At 36.1% G+C, this 18012-nt stretch overlaps 1 protein-coding gene across 4 annotated transcripts in view; it reads right to left on the reverse strand.

Moving 5' to 3' along the window:
* Positions 1-222: 222 nt before the first annotated feature.
* Positions 223-18012, reverse strand: part of LOC123538376 (uncharacterized) — a 47079-nt gene continuing 29289 nt past the window's right edge. For 3 of the 4 annotated variants that reach the window (XM_053530048.1, XM_053530047.1, XM_053530049.1), the window contains 3 exons: positions 7922-8081; positions 4597-4732; positions 223-567 (listed from right to left, as the gene is read on the reverse strand). In XM_053530048.1, coding sequence (XP_053386023.1) covers positions 373-567; positions 4597-4732; positions 7922-8081 — 491 coding nt within the window. In that variant the 3' untranslated portion in view covers positions 223-372. The remainder of the gene's footprint in view (positions 568-4596; positions 4733-7921; positions 8082-18012) is intronic. The other variant, XM_053530050.1, reaches the window with a different exon arrangement.

Below are 18012 nucleotides of genomic sequence, written 5' to 3' on the forward strand. Positions count from 1 at the left end.
AAACAACTTATTGGAGCCGTCACAGCAAAAACAAATATATATAAAAAACTTAAATGACTTTCATTTTAATGAACTGTCAGAAGCAAGGTCAGATGGTCAATGTCTTCTTCAGGTGAACGCCTTAATGCTCATTTGGCCCTTTGTTGTTGTTTTTTTTTTAATTTGGAGTTAGAGCCCATTCTTAGGAGGTAGCAATGGAGGATATTATTCAAAAGATTCCAGGTTCTTACCGGTTTATTTTAATTATCAGATAAAAAAGTGTCATGTAAGTTTCTTATAAACAGCAGTTTTAAATATGATGTAATTCTTTAGTCCTTGTTGTTAACTTTAATGAATTTCTGTCTTGCTTCCAATAAAATGTGAATCTTAACTTCAGATAAGAACGCAACATCCGTTATCTTTGTCATATTTGGCATCTTCAACTTCCTTATATCCGTCATCTTCCCTGATTGTATCACTTTGTATTGAATGGAAGGTTGAAGGTTTTTTAACTTTTTTACGTCCTCTTTTGTTTACTGACAAATCCTTTTCTTTTATGGATTTCAAATTGCCAACGTATTTGCCAGCCTATAAATAATACGAACTTACTATAAAAAAATATAACCATTACATATTTCTTATATAATATTAACACTAAGAAAATGCATACATGTTAATCGTTAACAAAATGCAGACATATGTTCATTACCTGCGTACATCTAGGACCTAAAAAATAAAAGTTTATACAAATTCCACAAATTATTTAAAACTGTACATCACAAAATGACAGCAAGAGTTCTGGAATCTATGTTATTCATTTGGTAATATAATAGACAAGGATGTTTGAAATCTCATTCATCCGTGCAAGTAATGAGATACTAACTCGCTTACAAACACGAAAAGAATTTGTTGGATAAAAATGGACAAGTACAAAAAGGGGCAAACTCTCATGAAGTCGAAGTGTCATTGGAAAGACATGTATGAAGTTTAATTCAGTTGTGATGATTGAGTAAAATATGAGATAAGAGCTTACCGAGAATTCTTTACAAGGCACTTTTACAAACCGCCGACGGTAGAGCAATAGCTCATTCACGCGACTTTCGTCAACAAAGTAAATTTACGGTGCTCCGTTAGGGCCAGCGCTTGCTCCCTGTGAACGCGAAGCGCGAAGGTACGACGGTACGATGACGAAGCCCGACAGTATCATGGTGACAACACGGCAGTGCGATGGTAAAGTGCGACATGACGATGGCGAAGCTCGACAGTACGATGGTGACAGTCCGTCCTTTTGTCGCGCTTCGCCATCGTACTGTCGCGCTTCATCATCGTAGTGTCGCGCTTCACCATCGCAATATCGTGCTTCACCATCGTATTGTCGCGCTTCACCATCGCACTGTCGCGCTTCCCCATCGTAGTATCACCATCGTACTGTCGCGCTTCGCCATCGCACTGTCGCGCTTCGCAATCGAAGTGTAACCATCGTACTGTCGCGCTTTGCCATTTTACAGTCGCGTTTCACTATCTTTTCTCTGTTTACTTAAGGGCCGACTTTAATTAAACTCTGTATTGTATAGTATTGTCAACTCTGTCCAATGATCAAATAATTGGAACGATTTTTAGCACGGGTATTATTGAAATGAAAATCACCAGACCTGATGTTATTCAAATGAAAATTCCCCGGCAGAGTGTCTCTCAAATGAAAATATCTGGCATGATGATATTAAAAAAAATATGATACCTTAATATAATTTGAAATGTATTATTCCAAAATAGGCTCCGTTGTCTATGGCTATTTTACATTGTTTACTTGAGGGATAATAAAAACGAATATCACCCAACCGAGTCTTATTTATGAACAAAATAACATTGTATTCAAAATTAACCTCTTTGTGGAAAAATAAATGATAATGTATTTACATGTAATTAATTGTTTTGTGAGAAAATGTTGTTTAATCAGCTCATATATTTCAAGCCATGAAACGTTAAAAGTATATATTGTCAGCTAAAAATAATAAAAATACACCGTTTTATAAACTTTGCTTATAAACCTTTTGGGTAAAGTTTATGCAAAAGTGTTAATTAGGTCTAGAATACAGTTGTTTGTTTCCGCTTACCCGACCGACGCTGTCTTTTTACCACTGACCCTAAACTTTTAATTTAAGAAATGTATTGGATAAAAATGTAGATTTATGTTAAACAAGATTATTAGTAAGTAAATCCAAACCACGTCCTTCCGTCTGACCGTAAAATTCTATACCTTAAAGTCGGCCCTTAAGTAAACAGAGAAATGTTGGTGAAGCATGACAGTACGATGGCGACACTATGATGGTGTAGCGCAACAGTGCGATGGCGAAACGCGACAGTACGATGATGAAGCACGGCAGTACGATGGCGAAGCGCGACAGTGCGATGGTGAAACTACGATGGTGAAGCGCGACAGCGCGATGGCGAAGCGCGACAGTACGATGGTGACAACACGATGGTAAACCGCAACAGTGCGATTGCGAAGCGCGACAGTACGATGATGAAGCGCAACAGTATGATGGCGAAGCACGACAATACGATGGTGACACTACGATGATGAAGCGCGACAGCACGATGACGAAGCGCGACAGTACCACGGACTGTCACCATCGTTCTGTCGCGCTTCGCGTTCACAGGGAGCAAGTGCTGGCCCTAACGGAACACCGTATAAAATTGATATATTAAATCTGGCCCCAAAAATCCAAAAGGTGATTATAACCCAACACGGCCGAATTTGCGATCTACACATCATCTCACTATGTCTAAATACGTGCAAAATAACACAAACATTGTTTAAGATGTTAAAAAGATAATGTTTGTCCAGGAGCACAAAATATCGCCTTTTTGACCTTTGATCTCATCGTAAGACCTTGTTCTGACAAGGCCGAAAGATGCCTTCTGTATGTCCATTAAATATTAGAGACAGGCAGGCAGACAGACAGACAGACAGACAGGACTAACCAACAACAATTTGTCCCAAGGGTAGGGAAAGACATAACTGTAAATAAAAGATTAAAGGAAGCCTAACGTAACGAACCTTGGCTTACAGGCATGCACTCAATGACTTTGCAGAAGGAAATGTAATAAGAGAAACGCCGTTATGGACCCAACGAAACTTGAACGTAGTAAAATATGGAAGAACAGTATAAGTATAATCTTTAGGAACTGCCTACATATCCTTGCAGACAAAATCAAAGACGAAAGCGTACCGTCGAACTGTAAAACATTGACATACTAAAAATAGTCGGGTCACAACACCTTTAAATGAAACATTTTTTAATTTTACATAATACAATACCAAAACAGAATCTTACGAATAGTGTAAATAAGATATCCATAAAAGTCAAGTTGAGCTATACCCTGTAACAGAAGTGTCTTTAGTATTTTATTATAGTTTACGGTCCGTTGAGAATTTTTTTATTCAAGAAGTGTAGTAGAATTCCGCTTTAGCCGGTACTAGGGGTCGTGAGGAGTGTAGGACATTAAATTTCGTAAACTTTCTCCAGTCGATCAAACCGAGTTTGCTATTATTTTTCTTTCTTGCTAGGCTCACAAAAGATCGTCTTATAGATTTTGTTTAGATAACTATTTATTCTAAAGCCAAACCTGTATTACCATGATGGAATATTTACGAACTTTATGATAACGTGGTCCCTAATGGCAAAATATTTTATATGGTTTTGAAGATCTCTACAAAACTACATTTTCTAACAAATCTAATAAATTGAAAAATAAATGTTTGGTAAAATGTAACAAGGGACACACCGTTATCTGAATAAAATATAATATTTATCAGTTATTATGGCAAACTAATAACTTCATCATTAATTACGTGTATAAAACCCCTTTTAAGATTTACACACTCAGCCTATTCTGAACGTTTTAGGTTATGCCTTTCATTGAAATACTGGAATATAGGATTCAGTGGAAAAAAACTTAATATATCTATAGATTTATTTATTTTCACTAGACAGTACTGAACTATATTTGAATACCGAAGAATAAGAATAATAGGAAGTATAAATAATCGGGGGTGAATATCAAAATATACTTCAATAAGGACACAAACTTACATAATCACAGCACTAACATAAAAATGTACGCCAAAACATAAAAAAATGAAATCTGTTAATCTCTCAGGATAAGGCCCTATTTAACTGTTTCTTACAAGAATATTGAGAAGTTATGAAGCTGTGCTGACGGACGTTTAAGATCAAAATTCTCGAATAGTGAACACCAGATCTTACAGTTAACCATTAATGAAAGTACTGTATATAGTTCTCCCTCATTAAAATTTGTTTCTGTCTTACACTGAAAAAAGACAGCTTCAATTATTCTCTATACGTGCGTTGTATCCGTGATGTTGTTTTTTTTTTCGCAATTTCTATGCCAAACTTGTAGCTGCCTGCACCATCCTAGAATCTATTGTTGTTGTTTTTACTTTAAATCAAAATTTAATAAATGAATAGCAAAACTTAAATGGCATTTCATGTAGACTGATAAATTACTTCTCTTACCGAATTAAATGTGCAGTTATAAATGCATGGTAATTCATTATAAAAAAATCAGAAGTAGATGTCGCTTTACTCATACCTGTTTACTCTTTCCTCTTCCATATCTACACATGCTTGCAAATGTTTCGCAATTGAATTCGAATAGGTCGTATTTTGCGTAACCAATATACATGCTTGCTCTGTCTAAAATCGTCTGTTCATCGTCTGCTGAAAGCCTGGAATATCAGTTATACGTGTAGGTTATAGATCATTTATTGACCTTTAAATGAAATGCAGTCACGAAACGTAGTCTTAAGACAGGTCTGAGTTAACAATGAACAAATGGTAAAAGAGTAGAAGATATACGTGGCAGCACCGAAAGGAGAGTCAATAAAATGTTCTTTGAAAACATTTTAAACATGTAGAGTAAAAAAAAATCAACATTTATATTAAGTGTTACTGTTTAAAAGTGATGGTATCTTTTGTTCTCAGTACATTTGTACTACATCCTGAAATGTACAACTTATTGTTCAAGGCAAATACGGACGTTTTAAAATATTTGAAATTTGAAATAGCAAAATCACGAATACTGCAAGCCATATTGATGCTGGATTTCTGGTTTCTATACTCTATCCCTTTTTCAATTTTAACGACAAGGAAAAAATACAGTTTGAATAAATTCAACACTTTTAGTATTATATTTTCGTCAACTTATCTAATAAAGGAAGATAAATAAGAAAGGAAGCATGGTTGAGTCAAGGTTTGTGTACACTGCACTCTATGCTAATGTATAAAGATTTTATAGAATCTTTTAAATACTTCCAAAGGTATGGCCCGACAAGGTGTTCGGGCAGAGTAATTAAAATAGAGCTTTCGCCAAAAGGTGGGACCCTAAAAAGTTATACTGCAGTTACTGAGTGATGCGGACTTCCAGTTAAAAGCATGTTGCAGACACCAGGTGTTAAAATGTTGCTGCAAAATGTTTAACATCTAATCTGAAATGAAAGTTTTTAAAAGGAATTAACTTCAAAATAATTATTTGTTTTTAAAACAATTAGTTTGAACACTGGTTGTTAAAGCTCCGGTTCAACAATGTGAAGCTTAACCACCATTAGTCTGTGTTCAAACCCTGTTTTGTTCACAGGGCATTACTCCTGATGCTATTCAACTTTTGTATGATTATGTCATTTTTTTCTCACTAGGTAATCAGAGCAATGGCTGATGAACAATTATTAAAAAAAAAAAATTTGTACGTACTCAAATTAGATTTTATGATTAATTAACTCTATATCACTCTATAAATTATTTTGTTTTCTCACCAACATATTTATGGTCATACGGCTACATTCTAGCTCTTGGTGAGGGAGTAAGACTCTCATGACATTATTTTAGGAATGGAGAGGCTCCATGGTAGAACCAACGATATGCCGGTTTCATGCCTTTTTCGTTTGAAATAATTTTGTATCCCTTCGGGATTAGTTAGGGATAAGTTATATGAAGTCAGCGGTCTAATACCCCCATCACACCAAGCTCGTTTTCAGTACGTTCTAAAAAATGTAGCCAAACGGGCTCAAACTGTGTTGCAACGGAACAGACGTAGTAGCGACGTTCTACAGTCTGTCTAAGAACTTTATGGACTGGCTCGGACGGGGTTGAACGGGAATGGTGCTCCAGAACTTTGAGCCTACTCAAAAATTTCTGCCGATCATTCCGTCCTACAGTTAGACGGACTGATAACGTACTTAAAACGAGATAGACATACTAAGAACTGAACCGCAGTACTTCGATCGTACTAGAGACGAAGTATGACGTAATGCGATCGGGGGTCAATTTAAGTACGTGTGCACACCGACCGGATCCGTTTGTAGCTCGTTTAACCCGTTCACAGAAAGACTTAACTCGACCGCATTACATCCTCAGTGCGTCGTTATTCCGTCTGAATACGATCAAAATAAAATATTAAGTTTGTAATACGTTTCAAAACAGTTCTAAGAGTTTACAATACGTTCTCAGTACGCTCCGCACGTTTTTAGTACGTTTAGTACGTTTATTCACAGTTCCTACACCGTCGATCCCGTTTGCAGTACAATTACACAAGTTAGGGTATAAATACATGCCGTTGTCGTACAGGTTCCAGATTTGGGCACAAGGTTTAGCCAAGTTTATGCCTTTTGGTTTCTGACTCTGTCCTCCTTCATCCTCGGACTTGGAGACAGAGTCGTCAGAAGGTGCAGGGAATAAATTACGACGTTCATCATCTCGACTTTCACGTTCAGGGGCTGACTCAGAAGACTCTGTATCGGCTTTTGTGAGACATTGGTCTTTCATTGCTTTAACACTTTACACCCTGCCTCTGTTTGGCTTCACTTTTCTTTCGAGTCATATTGATACTTGCCTATTGCTGTAGATTTTTTGTGTCTTGAGAGGTTGAAGAGACAACAAGAATGAGAACTGGGCGAAACATGATGGCTTTTAATAGCCATCGGGGCAGAACGTGATTGCAATTTACGTTCTGAACGTACTAGGGAGAGATGAGGACGTAATCACAACGAGTTAAACTGTCTGTGAACGAGTTGGTCGAATTAACAACTAGTTAGGACGAGTTTCGACGTACTCAGAACGAAGTAGGACTAGTTACGAACTTATTTAATCTGACTACAGACGGACTTGGACTGCCTACAAACGGTGTCCACATGAGGTGGACGGGCATTTATTCCGAACTGAACTTACTATAAACGTACTTCAGACGGGATAAAGACGCGATGGACGTATCGAGAACTGTTTAAGAACTAACTATGATCGCATTATGGATATATTTTCCGGCCAAAGTACAAACGTTCTAGCCAGGTCGCAGCCCGTTTTACAATATTTTAGGACGGGCTGGGACGTTTTGAGAACTCGTTTGGTGTGATGGGGGCTTAAACCATTCCGCAACGGAGGCCACCTTCTGACTTGTAGATCTTTTTATCATATGAGAAATATAAATATTTGAACACCAAGTAAAAAATTGTAAACCTATGTTCAAAGAAATTAACAGATCTTATCTTAGTCAACAATTATCCTATATGACCAGCTGAACAATAATTTGAAAAAATAACAGATCGTATCTATGCTGCTACAGGAATGTTACACATGTCTGTCACTGGTCTGTAAACATACTGTAGACGGATACGTTCCTTTTACACAGAGCGTATCAAACGAAACAAAATTAGTTAAAATTATTTAGATAGACTTGCACGTATGTATTATCAGAATTTTAAAAATGTCAAAATGCAAGACTACAAAATTGATCTATTGTTACCTGTACTTAAATTACGAAAATTCATTTTTTTTTTCTGCAAAGCTCTGTATCTTTTTTCTGCAAATAAAGGGGTAGCGTTACTTTGAGCGAAGATCGTTATCAAATTCGGGATTACAGTTCTTACTCGTGTTCTCTCGTGTTATTAACTTTGTAATCTGAATTCCCCGCAACATCCGTAAGTTTCTCTCTCTTCACCTTTGGCTTGCCAACTGACTTGTTAAGCTTGCTAGTACTGCTCGGACACGACAATATATTCCCCGTGAGATGAATGACGTAACCTTTACCTATAAAGATAAATCTCATTTATTCTTGCATACAAATTGTTTTTCATGTATCCGGGCATATATTAACGGGAGAGCACGAAACAAATTTCTTGTGCTGTTTATACATTTTTTTCTAATCCTGTGCTAGTGTGAATATTTATTCATGCGCAAATGAACACAGAATATCCACGACTTGTTTGTTGTGTTTTCGCATAAAAGGGCCTGTTGTAGCATAAAATTTGCATTAAGTCCACCGAGTTTTGCTACATTAGTTACAACCACAGCTCACTGCCATCTCCCGACACAGATCCGCACTGGTTATGTGTTTGCTTGTTTATCCCCTTGTCCCCACCCCCGCCGTTTACTGTCTGTCAAAAAAAAAAAAAAAAAAAAGATTATAATTTTTCGCTGATAACCGCGAACAGCAGCTTGTACGGGAATCATGTTAACGATGCCGATATGTTTTATTTAATTTCTCACAAAATCCATATTAACGTTTGAAACCGATCAACTTAATCCTACTCCAAGTAACACAAACGAGAATTGATTATTTTATTATATATTGTTTACCGAATAAATATAAATATCGACATTCTAAAGTATCGTTAATGTCATGATATTTGTGATACACTTTACACATGATAGAAGTAAAAATTATCATTTTAAAGCATTGAGTACATACATGTGGTAGTGTGCCCCTGTTATAGATTTTAAGAGACGTTGACAGTTACCGAGAACGGTCATATCGGAATGGAAATACAAAATATATACCGGAAACATAAAGTTATTACATATATCGGTACATTTACATTAATGTCTTCAGACACCCTACGGATATGTTGATGACCAAGAAAACAATAAAATCTAATGGTTGCAGGGGTGTTTTTGTTTCGGGAACCATGCACATAAATAGTTACAAATGAATTATTTATATGTAAGTAGTTTCATATCAATAGTTCCGCAAAGCGGGGCAATACACGCATGAAGTCCTAGATAAGAGGAGGGGAAAGTAGATTTTTTGGACGTGGTTTGGGTGGTTTTGTGAGGTGACGGTGATGGAATACTAAGGCAAACAAACTAAAAGTGATTTTTTTTCGGGTTTTCGGGGCCGGAGCTAAAGTGTTTGTGGAGGGATAATAATGTTGATGTTTTCTTCATTCCTAAAATCTTCTCATCACCACCCATCTACATTTCAAGTTTAAAGTCAATACCTGAGACAGTTTTGAAGTTGTGCTCCTGACATAAAAACAAGACGTTAGATTTCACATTTGAAGTCAGTTTGGGACATTGACATTTGATCTAACTGCCAAGTCATGTGATATGCACATCGCCACTACGCAACCTTTATGTCAATCTTGAATGGTTATTAAGTTTTGCTCTGGACACAAAATATGACGGACAGATTTGACCTTGCTGCAACCGTGACCTTTCACACACTGGTTCTAATACTCCCGATTTAATAGCTCTGGGTATTGTTCAATCACCCCTTGGATATGGTACCTAATTTTTAATTTTGTCTGTTGGCAGTTTCTGTGATATGCAGGTTCCATAAACTCAGATCCCCCCTTTAAATTCCAGTTTGTTTAGTTCTGCTCATTGTTTTCTCGTTTAGGGCAATTTAACTGGGATTGCACTCTGTGTATCATTGAAGATTTAATGTGCACCGCCGTATGAATACATCTGCGGGAGTCTCTAAATTATATTCTTGTGCTTATTACATGTATGTATTAATGTAAAGTTTTGCTCAACCAGAAGCTAGAGGGCGTGGACTGTCGCTTGCATTTCCACTACCGCCCACGAACAGGTTCAATCAAACCGAGCCTGCAACATTTTCATTTCTGTTGTGTTGGACAACCAGTGGTTTTCCACTTTTTCTATTGTAGCATAATGGTTGACTGTGATATTTTACATTTCTTACTTGCACTTTACTTTATGTATATACTTGTCGTTTTTGTTATTAACGCTGTTCTACGGTATTTCTTGTTTCTAGCACCCGATCAATTTCTTTTTATCTGAACTAAAAATTCACAAGAATTACTTTTTGTCATGCAATTGCGGCTAGTCTGATGAAAGTATTTGGAAAATTTCATAAAAGAGTGTTTGAATTTCGGCATTACCAAATTGGGTCTCTGTTAAGAGTTCTCATCATTTCTCGAAATCTAGCTATAAGGCAGTGAAAAACAAAAGAAAGGATGATGAAAAAGAAAAGTATGATTACCTCCTGTGTTTTTTTACTCAAATGAAATATATACTCCAGTTTCAACAGCAATGTTTGTTTTTAAACGATAGAAATATGTGCGTATTTAGTAAGTTGAACAAGCTTAAAGTCATTTACAGTGCACTGGTTCTATAATACAATAAAAGTGGTCATTGTAATCATGTTTGATAGTATTTTGTGGATTTTTTATTTTTCAACTATAATAACAATTATATCAATTTAAAATGACACAGAAACATAGAATGTGTAATATATATTTCAGACAATTTCTAAGTTAACAGAAAAAATATCTTAAAATTTACTCCTTACATATTAAAAAAAATCAGTATTTTGATTATTGAGGCTTCAATATCTTCTATCTTTGAAATAGATCCAAAGGTTGTGGTAACGTTTTTTGAAGAAATCTTACTGTCTGACAAGTAAAGAAACATACTGTAATCTTAAAGTACAAAATAACGTGATAATGATTATGTTTCTATAAGGTCTTCTTAATTGTTGATACAATAGAACAAAATTATTAAAATTTGTAAAGAAACGTGAAAAGTATGTTACATACAGATTCCTCCTTCCCTTCGATTGTGTTTACTCTATATCGTCAAACAATATATTTCACATAATCATCTGGTTTTTGATAACAAATATCATTTTATTGAAAACCGGCTTCTAACCCAGTCAAACAAACAACAATTTAGAATGTGTCTGTAGGACACAGGGTCTGCACCCACTGGTACATTTGTCACAAATAAGGGGCAATAATTCAAATGTTTGTAGTCTTATGGGGGTATAGCCTCAACAAACATTTGATGAAAATGATTCATTATTCTAGGCCATATACTTTTCAGCTATGAGCAGCACAAACAAAAAATCCACTATCTTGGCTATTTCAAGAGCCATTACTCTGTAATAAGCGCTAGGATTCCCAAGAAAAATGCCAAGTGTGCAAGGTCACATCATGATAAAGACTCAAGCAAGGTTTCATGAACTAACATCAAATACTTTTTGAGCTAGGCACATTATTAGGTGAAAATGTGCATTTTTGACTATTTCAGGGGCCATAACTTTCAAATTAGGGGGTGCATCCAGCCAAAAAATAAGAGGTGCGCAAGTTAATATCATGATAAAGACTCATGCAAAGTTTCATCTATTTATATCATATATTTTTTGAGCTAGGTGCATCACAAGGTGAAAATGTGCATTTTTTACTATTTCAGGGGCAATAACTATGGAAATAGGGGGCGGAGGCAGTCATACAATAAGAGTTACGCAAGTTCATGTCATGATAAAGACTCGTACAAGGTTTAATCAATTTATATGAAATACATTTTGAGCTATGCGTATCACAAGGTGAAAATGTACATTTTCGACTATTTCAGGGGCCATAACTCTGGAAATAGGGGGCGGACCCAGATGAAAAATAGGATGTGCGCAAGTTCATATTGTGAGAAAAATTCATGCAAGGTTTAATCAATTTATATTGAATACATTTTGAGCTAGGCGCGTCACAAGGTGAAAATGTGTATTTTTGACTATTTCAGGGGCCATCACTCTGGAACTAGAGGGCGGAGCCAAATAAAAAATAAGAGGTGCGCAAGTTCATATCATGATTAAGACTCATGCAAGGTTTCATGAATCTATATCAAATACTTTTTGAGCCAGGTGTGTCAAAATGTGAAAATGTGCATTTTTTATTATCTCAGGGGCCATAACTCTGGAAATAGGGATGCAATCATGCACAAAATAGCAGGTGCGCAAGTTCATATCATGATAAAGATTCATACAAGGTTTCATCAATTTATTTCAAATACTTTTTGAGTTAGGCGTGTCACGAACTTCACAAAAAGCAGCGTTATGAAAAATCAATTTAGTTCTGTTTCCTGTGTTTAACCGATCAACAGTATTCATTTTTACACCGATCAACAGTATTCATTTTATGTCCAGGTATCGATAACTCGGGAGGCAGATAGAGTTTGAATTGTCCGTCCTTCCGTCAGTCCGTTACACTTCTTTGTTTACTCAACGCCTCATTCGGTTGCCATCAAACTGAAATGGCACTTGGTACACATCATTAACATGAGGTGGACTTGCACATCATTCTTTCCTTTTAATTTTTTTTTAAATTCCGCATATGTTAAGGCTTATTGACGTCTACCCAACAAGTAATATTCTCGCAATTGGTCCAAGATATTGTGTCAACATAGAAACAAATATGAAACTTAAATAATTTTTCCAGCGAAAGTGCATGACAAAAATTTGGACCATATTTTGTGTAATGCCTCCCGTCAGGATCTATAATCAAAGTAATACAAAACTTTAAGTACGTATAATACATTAATTACGGAATCCTATTGGGGACATTTATAATGTCGCCGTCGCGTGTGTGGGGTCGACACACGACAACGCGAAGTGACATAGCGAAATTACGAAGTGACACCCGACAATCGCAAACGACGGCGACAATCCCAAACGACAATGCCGCGATATCCACTTTGAAATGTCGCCTTTCAAAAGCACGATATATCGCGATGTCACTTCGCGTTGTCGAGCGTCGTATCGCATTGTCGCTATGTCACTTCCTAATGTCGCGATGTCACTTCGCGTTGTCGTGTGTCGACCCTGAAAACGCGACGGCGACATTATCAAACGACATGCGATAATCACAAACGACGCTCGACAACGCGAAGCGACATTTTCCAAATGTCGCATCGTAAATCGTGTGTCGCGGGTTTGGGTGAGGGTCGACGCGCGACAATTCCAAACGATACACGACACGCGAAGTGACACTCGACAATACGAAACGACATTTTCATAATGCCGTATCGCATGTCGTCCGTCTACCGGAGGGAAAGAAAAAAAGCTGTATTTCCGTACTTTTCCGTACGTAAAATGTCCATGTTTTTCATTAACTTCAAATAATTGTAGAATGTTACAAACACAAAATATTTTAATGAAATAACTTTTATAAATTAAAATCAAACATTGTCTAAACGGATATGTAACTTGTATAATTCTACCGCCGACGGTTTCGTCGGAGGACCGTCTCAAAATGTATCCATTTTCGTGAAAATATGCATACTTCTTCATATATTACATAGAGAGGTGGTCCTTGTCTGAGGAGCCATATCTTCATAACCTGATGTCCAATTTTTATTAATAAATGATACCTTGTTGCAAAGGGCAAGCCAGTACCTAGAGAAAAGATGCCACTTAAGGTTCTAACCCGGTCGGCTAGGGTTCAAGTTCAAACACCGGTAATATTCTCAAAATATGAACTTGTCAGAGCAGTCAAGACAGTCCTGAAAACCCAAGCACTACCTTCACTGAGTCCAATGACACAATTGGAGCAATTTTCACGGCTCCCCGGGTCGGACCAGCTTAGTCTTGGCCAGCACCCTACCGTATATAACAAGTTTAATCATTTTCTGATACCTGTCCTGAGATCTGGACTTGTAAGTAGCTTAAATGTAAAGCCAAGTCATCTACAAACATATTCATATATATATATGGTATAGGGGTGTAGAGACTCGAACAAGGGTCAAAATCTAACATAATGTCATTATCAACTGAAATTCAGTATAAATTACAATAGTAATAATTAAAAAAATAGGACAGGTATCAGAAAATGATCAAACTTGTTATATGCGGTAGGGTGCTGGCCAAGATTAAGCTGACCCGACCCGGGGAGCCATGAGAATTGCTCCAGTGGTGTTATTGGACACAGTGAAGGTAGTGCTTGGGTTTTCAGGACTGTCTTGACTGCTCTGACAAGTTCATATTTTGAGAATATTACCGGAATTTGACCTTGAACCCTAGCCGACCGGGTTCGAACCTGACGTGGCCTCATTTCTCTAGGTACTGGCTTGCCCTTTGCAACCAGGTATCATTTATTAAAATCGGACATCAGGTTATGAAGATATGGCTCCTCAGACAAGGACCACCCCTCATGCGATACGACATTATGAAAATGTCGCTTCGTAATGTCAAATACACACAAAAAGTACAATGCATTTATCGATGTTGCTTGTTTAACATATTTAGTTATTTTTGTACAATTTGCATTAAGTTCATTTTACCATGGTTCCTGGTTTCCGCATCGTTATTAACAGTTAGCGGCAAATTACTGACAACTTCCACACATAAAATGAATAAATGTTGGATACATTTTGTTCAGAAAATCAACAGTGAAAGTGTAAGTCGTGCCTGGGATTCTAACTTGCTATCCTCTTGATTGAAGTATTTATGCTCTGTGTACTAAGTTATCTGGCCGACTACATCTCTATATTACATTTAAGTTTTGTTTTTATTTTACAGATCAACGACTGATTAGAGCTGATGAACTTCTGGCTTGATGCCATGACATTTAGCACTAAAGGTATTTTCCAGTCATGTCTACCTACCACAAATTTAAAGATTCGTTTGGTTTGTAATTTTCTTCATTTTTACAGTACAGCTATTTGAAGAACTTAAAATAACATAAAACATATATAATCTAACGTTTTAATACCATTTTAAAAGAAATGCTTTTAATCAAAGGCTCCTTCAACAAATACATATACATGTAGTATATTAAGAAGTGAATAAATTATCATACATAAAAAAAGTATATCATTTATGTGTTTTCATAAGGAATTATTTTACATTAAATTGCATGAATTTGTTTATAAGTGTGTTTCTTGTTTGTCAAAATCATAGCTAGCTTTTGTATTGTTGAAAGGCTACACAGTCTTAATCAAAATTATAAGATTTTATGGTCGAATTGATACTTATCAGTATTGCTTTCATTTAGCTTACACAAAACATATTTTAAAAGGTGCCTTTCTGTCCGTAACCTTATATTTATTTTAGTAACAAGGTGCTAATGTTGTTATTTGACTGTACTGTCAATGATAATACGAAATTTTACAATCTGTTCAACAAAATTCTTCTAACGGTGTTGAGTTATTCTATTAAAATTTTAGCTTTGATGTCCCCTAAGGTGACCAAACAGAACATTATAAGAAGGAGTCATTTACCCATATTTAGCTCTAGCGGCTCCTAATAGAGGTCAAGTGCCCCCATGTACTGGCTCCGTAACGCAACTTCTAAAAGTCCGAAAAAAATAATGCTCCGTTCGAAGACGGACTCCCTAAACCGCTTAATTGATTGATTTGCACGCAAAAAGACGGCTCTTTACGTTACAGTGTATATTATGACACATGTACATTAGTATAAGGAAAGTATAATAAATCTAAACAAAAGAAAAACGCCCCAACCTTTCAGATGCAAATGTAGGCAAGAACACGGGATTATCATTTGTGAAAAGACAAAAATGTCACGCCGTTGATATTTCAGTAGTCAGTATATAAACATAGTATATCTTTTGTATTATACAACTTTTACCACCAAGGGTTTGTTTTATTTGAACGGATGAGTCTAAAACAAACATTACTGACTAGTTTCTATTTATTTTTATTTTTATTTTAGTTCGATTGTGAAACAAATTCTATAACTTATATTAATCACTCTCGACGCCTCATTCCCGATGGAATCCATCGCCACGAGGGTATGAGAGAAGAGAATCCAGTTTCCCTTTTAATGCTGAGCGCCAAGCAAGGAAGTTACGGGTACCATTTTACATGTCTTTGGTATGACGGGCCGGGGATCGAACCCACGACCTCCCGCACTCGATGTGACAGCTATACATGAAAGAAAATATCTTAAACTCAATCCTTGCTTTCACCGGCAACCAATGTATGTCATACGATGCTTGTGAACTGTGAAATTTCCTCCTGGTAAGGACAAGTTTTGCACACACGTTTTGAATAAGTTGAATCTTACGCACCTCACTGTTTGCTACACCATACAGTATGACATCACAGTAATCCAGATGTGAAATAACTAGAGTCAAAACTAAAATTTCAGTGGCTGCTTTGGTTTTCAGATGTTCTTAATTCGTAGGTAATTCAACGTGGCTGTACGACATTTGCGATTTACATGATCTTTAAAGTTCAAGGTTTCATCAAGAAATGCACCAAGATATCTAATTGTACTTTCACGTTTGATATCATCACCAGCAATGTAAATCGAATTTGTAAAACATTTGTAAAGTAGTGGTATGCTACCAAACATAATAAATTCATTTTTTGAAGTGTTCATTTTCAGTTTGTTTCTATTCATCCAATCATTGATTGAAACTGCGCACCGCTCATTGTTCTACGGAAGTAGAAGTGGGACGAAAGCTTTTATTTGCTATATGATCATCAGCAAAACCTTAGACTGATATGGATTTGGGAATGACATCAAAAAGAGTTCCAGCATAGGTGAGATACAGCCAAGGACCAAGGCAACTTCCTTGGGGCACACTGCATCCAAACTGGTAGTCTGATGAATACTCATTGTTGATAATAACCTAACAAGTACGAGGCCTTAAGTAGGAATCTACTCATTGAAGAGCTGTTTCACAGACACCATACTCTGCCTTTAAAACATCTAGCAGAATGTCGTGATCGACAGTGTCAAATGCCGCACTTAAGTCAATTGCAATAAGGGCCGTGACTTCCTGTTTCTCCATACCACGTAGAGGTTCATTAACCGGCCGAGGCAGCGCAGATTCACAGGAGTGATATTTCCTATATGGAGACTGGTTCTTAGGCAAACGACTGTTTTGATTTGCATATATGTTAAATCTGTAAAAAAACAGCTTTCTCAAAATGTGTTGATAGAAATGTGAAGTTACTCACAGGACGATAGCTGGAAAGCTCTAGTTCAAGACCTGCGTTTTTAGCAAAGGTCTAACAACAACTTGTTTGTATTTCACAGGAAATATTTTACAAAACGATAATAAACACTTTTTTAAAGTATCACTATTGAATAAATAATTAATTCAAATGTCCCGTTATGACCTTATCGCTCTTGGTGTGCAGCCTGTCTAAAAACACTACAAAGGTATAAATAAAATGACACATCTGTTCAATTTAAAGCCTCATCTCTCAATATCACAATCATAATTCACAGTTTACATAATAATCGTATTTAGATAAGTAATAATGGTGTTCAAGTATAAGAAGTCATCGTGAAAGGAAATAAGAGGGAACTTTTTATGCAGGTAAGATGAAAAATTATTGATAAGAATTATCAGTTAAAAATGTAATATCTAGCAATAAATATGGGGTAGGAGATATACTATCTTTAATCTTTACTTGTTTATTTCCTTTTATATTAATACAAACTAGTATAAAACAAATGAATTGTTTTCCAATGAAATTTCTCTTACAAAATAAGGTTTTAAAACGTGCATCTCGTTTCATAACAAAAGCTGTCCGTACGACAACGCGCTCCACTGTTCGGGGATTTGACAAGAAAATGAATATTATGTGAGACCTTTACTTTAAAAGAAAGATACACCAAGGGGCATATTTCTGTCAAGAACACAAATTAGGTTTATTGGGATTGTTATAACACATGCAGATGATGACGGTAAAGATATATTTTGAGTTTCAAGTCATTATTTGATGTATTACCAAAGTTATGTCCAGAAAACGAAGTTTGTTAAAAATATTTAAGTATAAAAGGGGCATAATTTGGTCAAAAATACAAATCAGAGTTATGGGGATTGTTATAACACATGCAGATGATAATGACAAAGATACATTTTAAGTTTCAAGTCTTTATCTTATATTGAATTAAAGTAATATCCAGAAAGCGAAGATTGCAAAAAAATTAAAGTACAAAAGGGGCATAATTCTGTCAAAAATACAA

The sequence above is a fragment of the Mercenaria mercenaria genome, chromosome 18, assembly GCF_021730395.1.
Source record: "Mercenaria mercenaria strain notata chromosome 18, MADL_Memer_1, whole genome shotgun sequence".
NCBI lineage: Eukaryota > Metazoa > Mollusca > Bivalvia > Venerida > Veneridae > Mercenaria > Mercenaria mercenaria.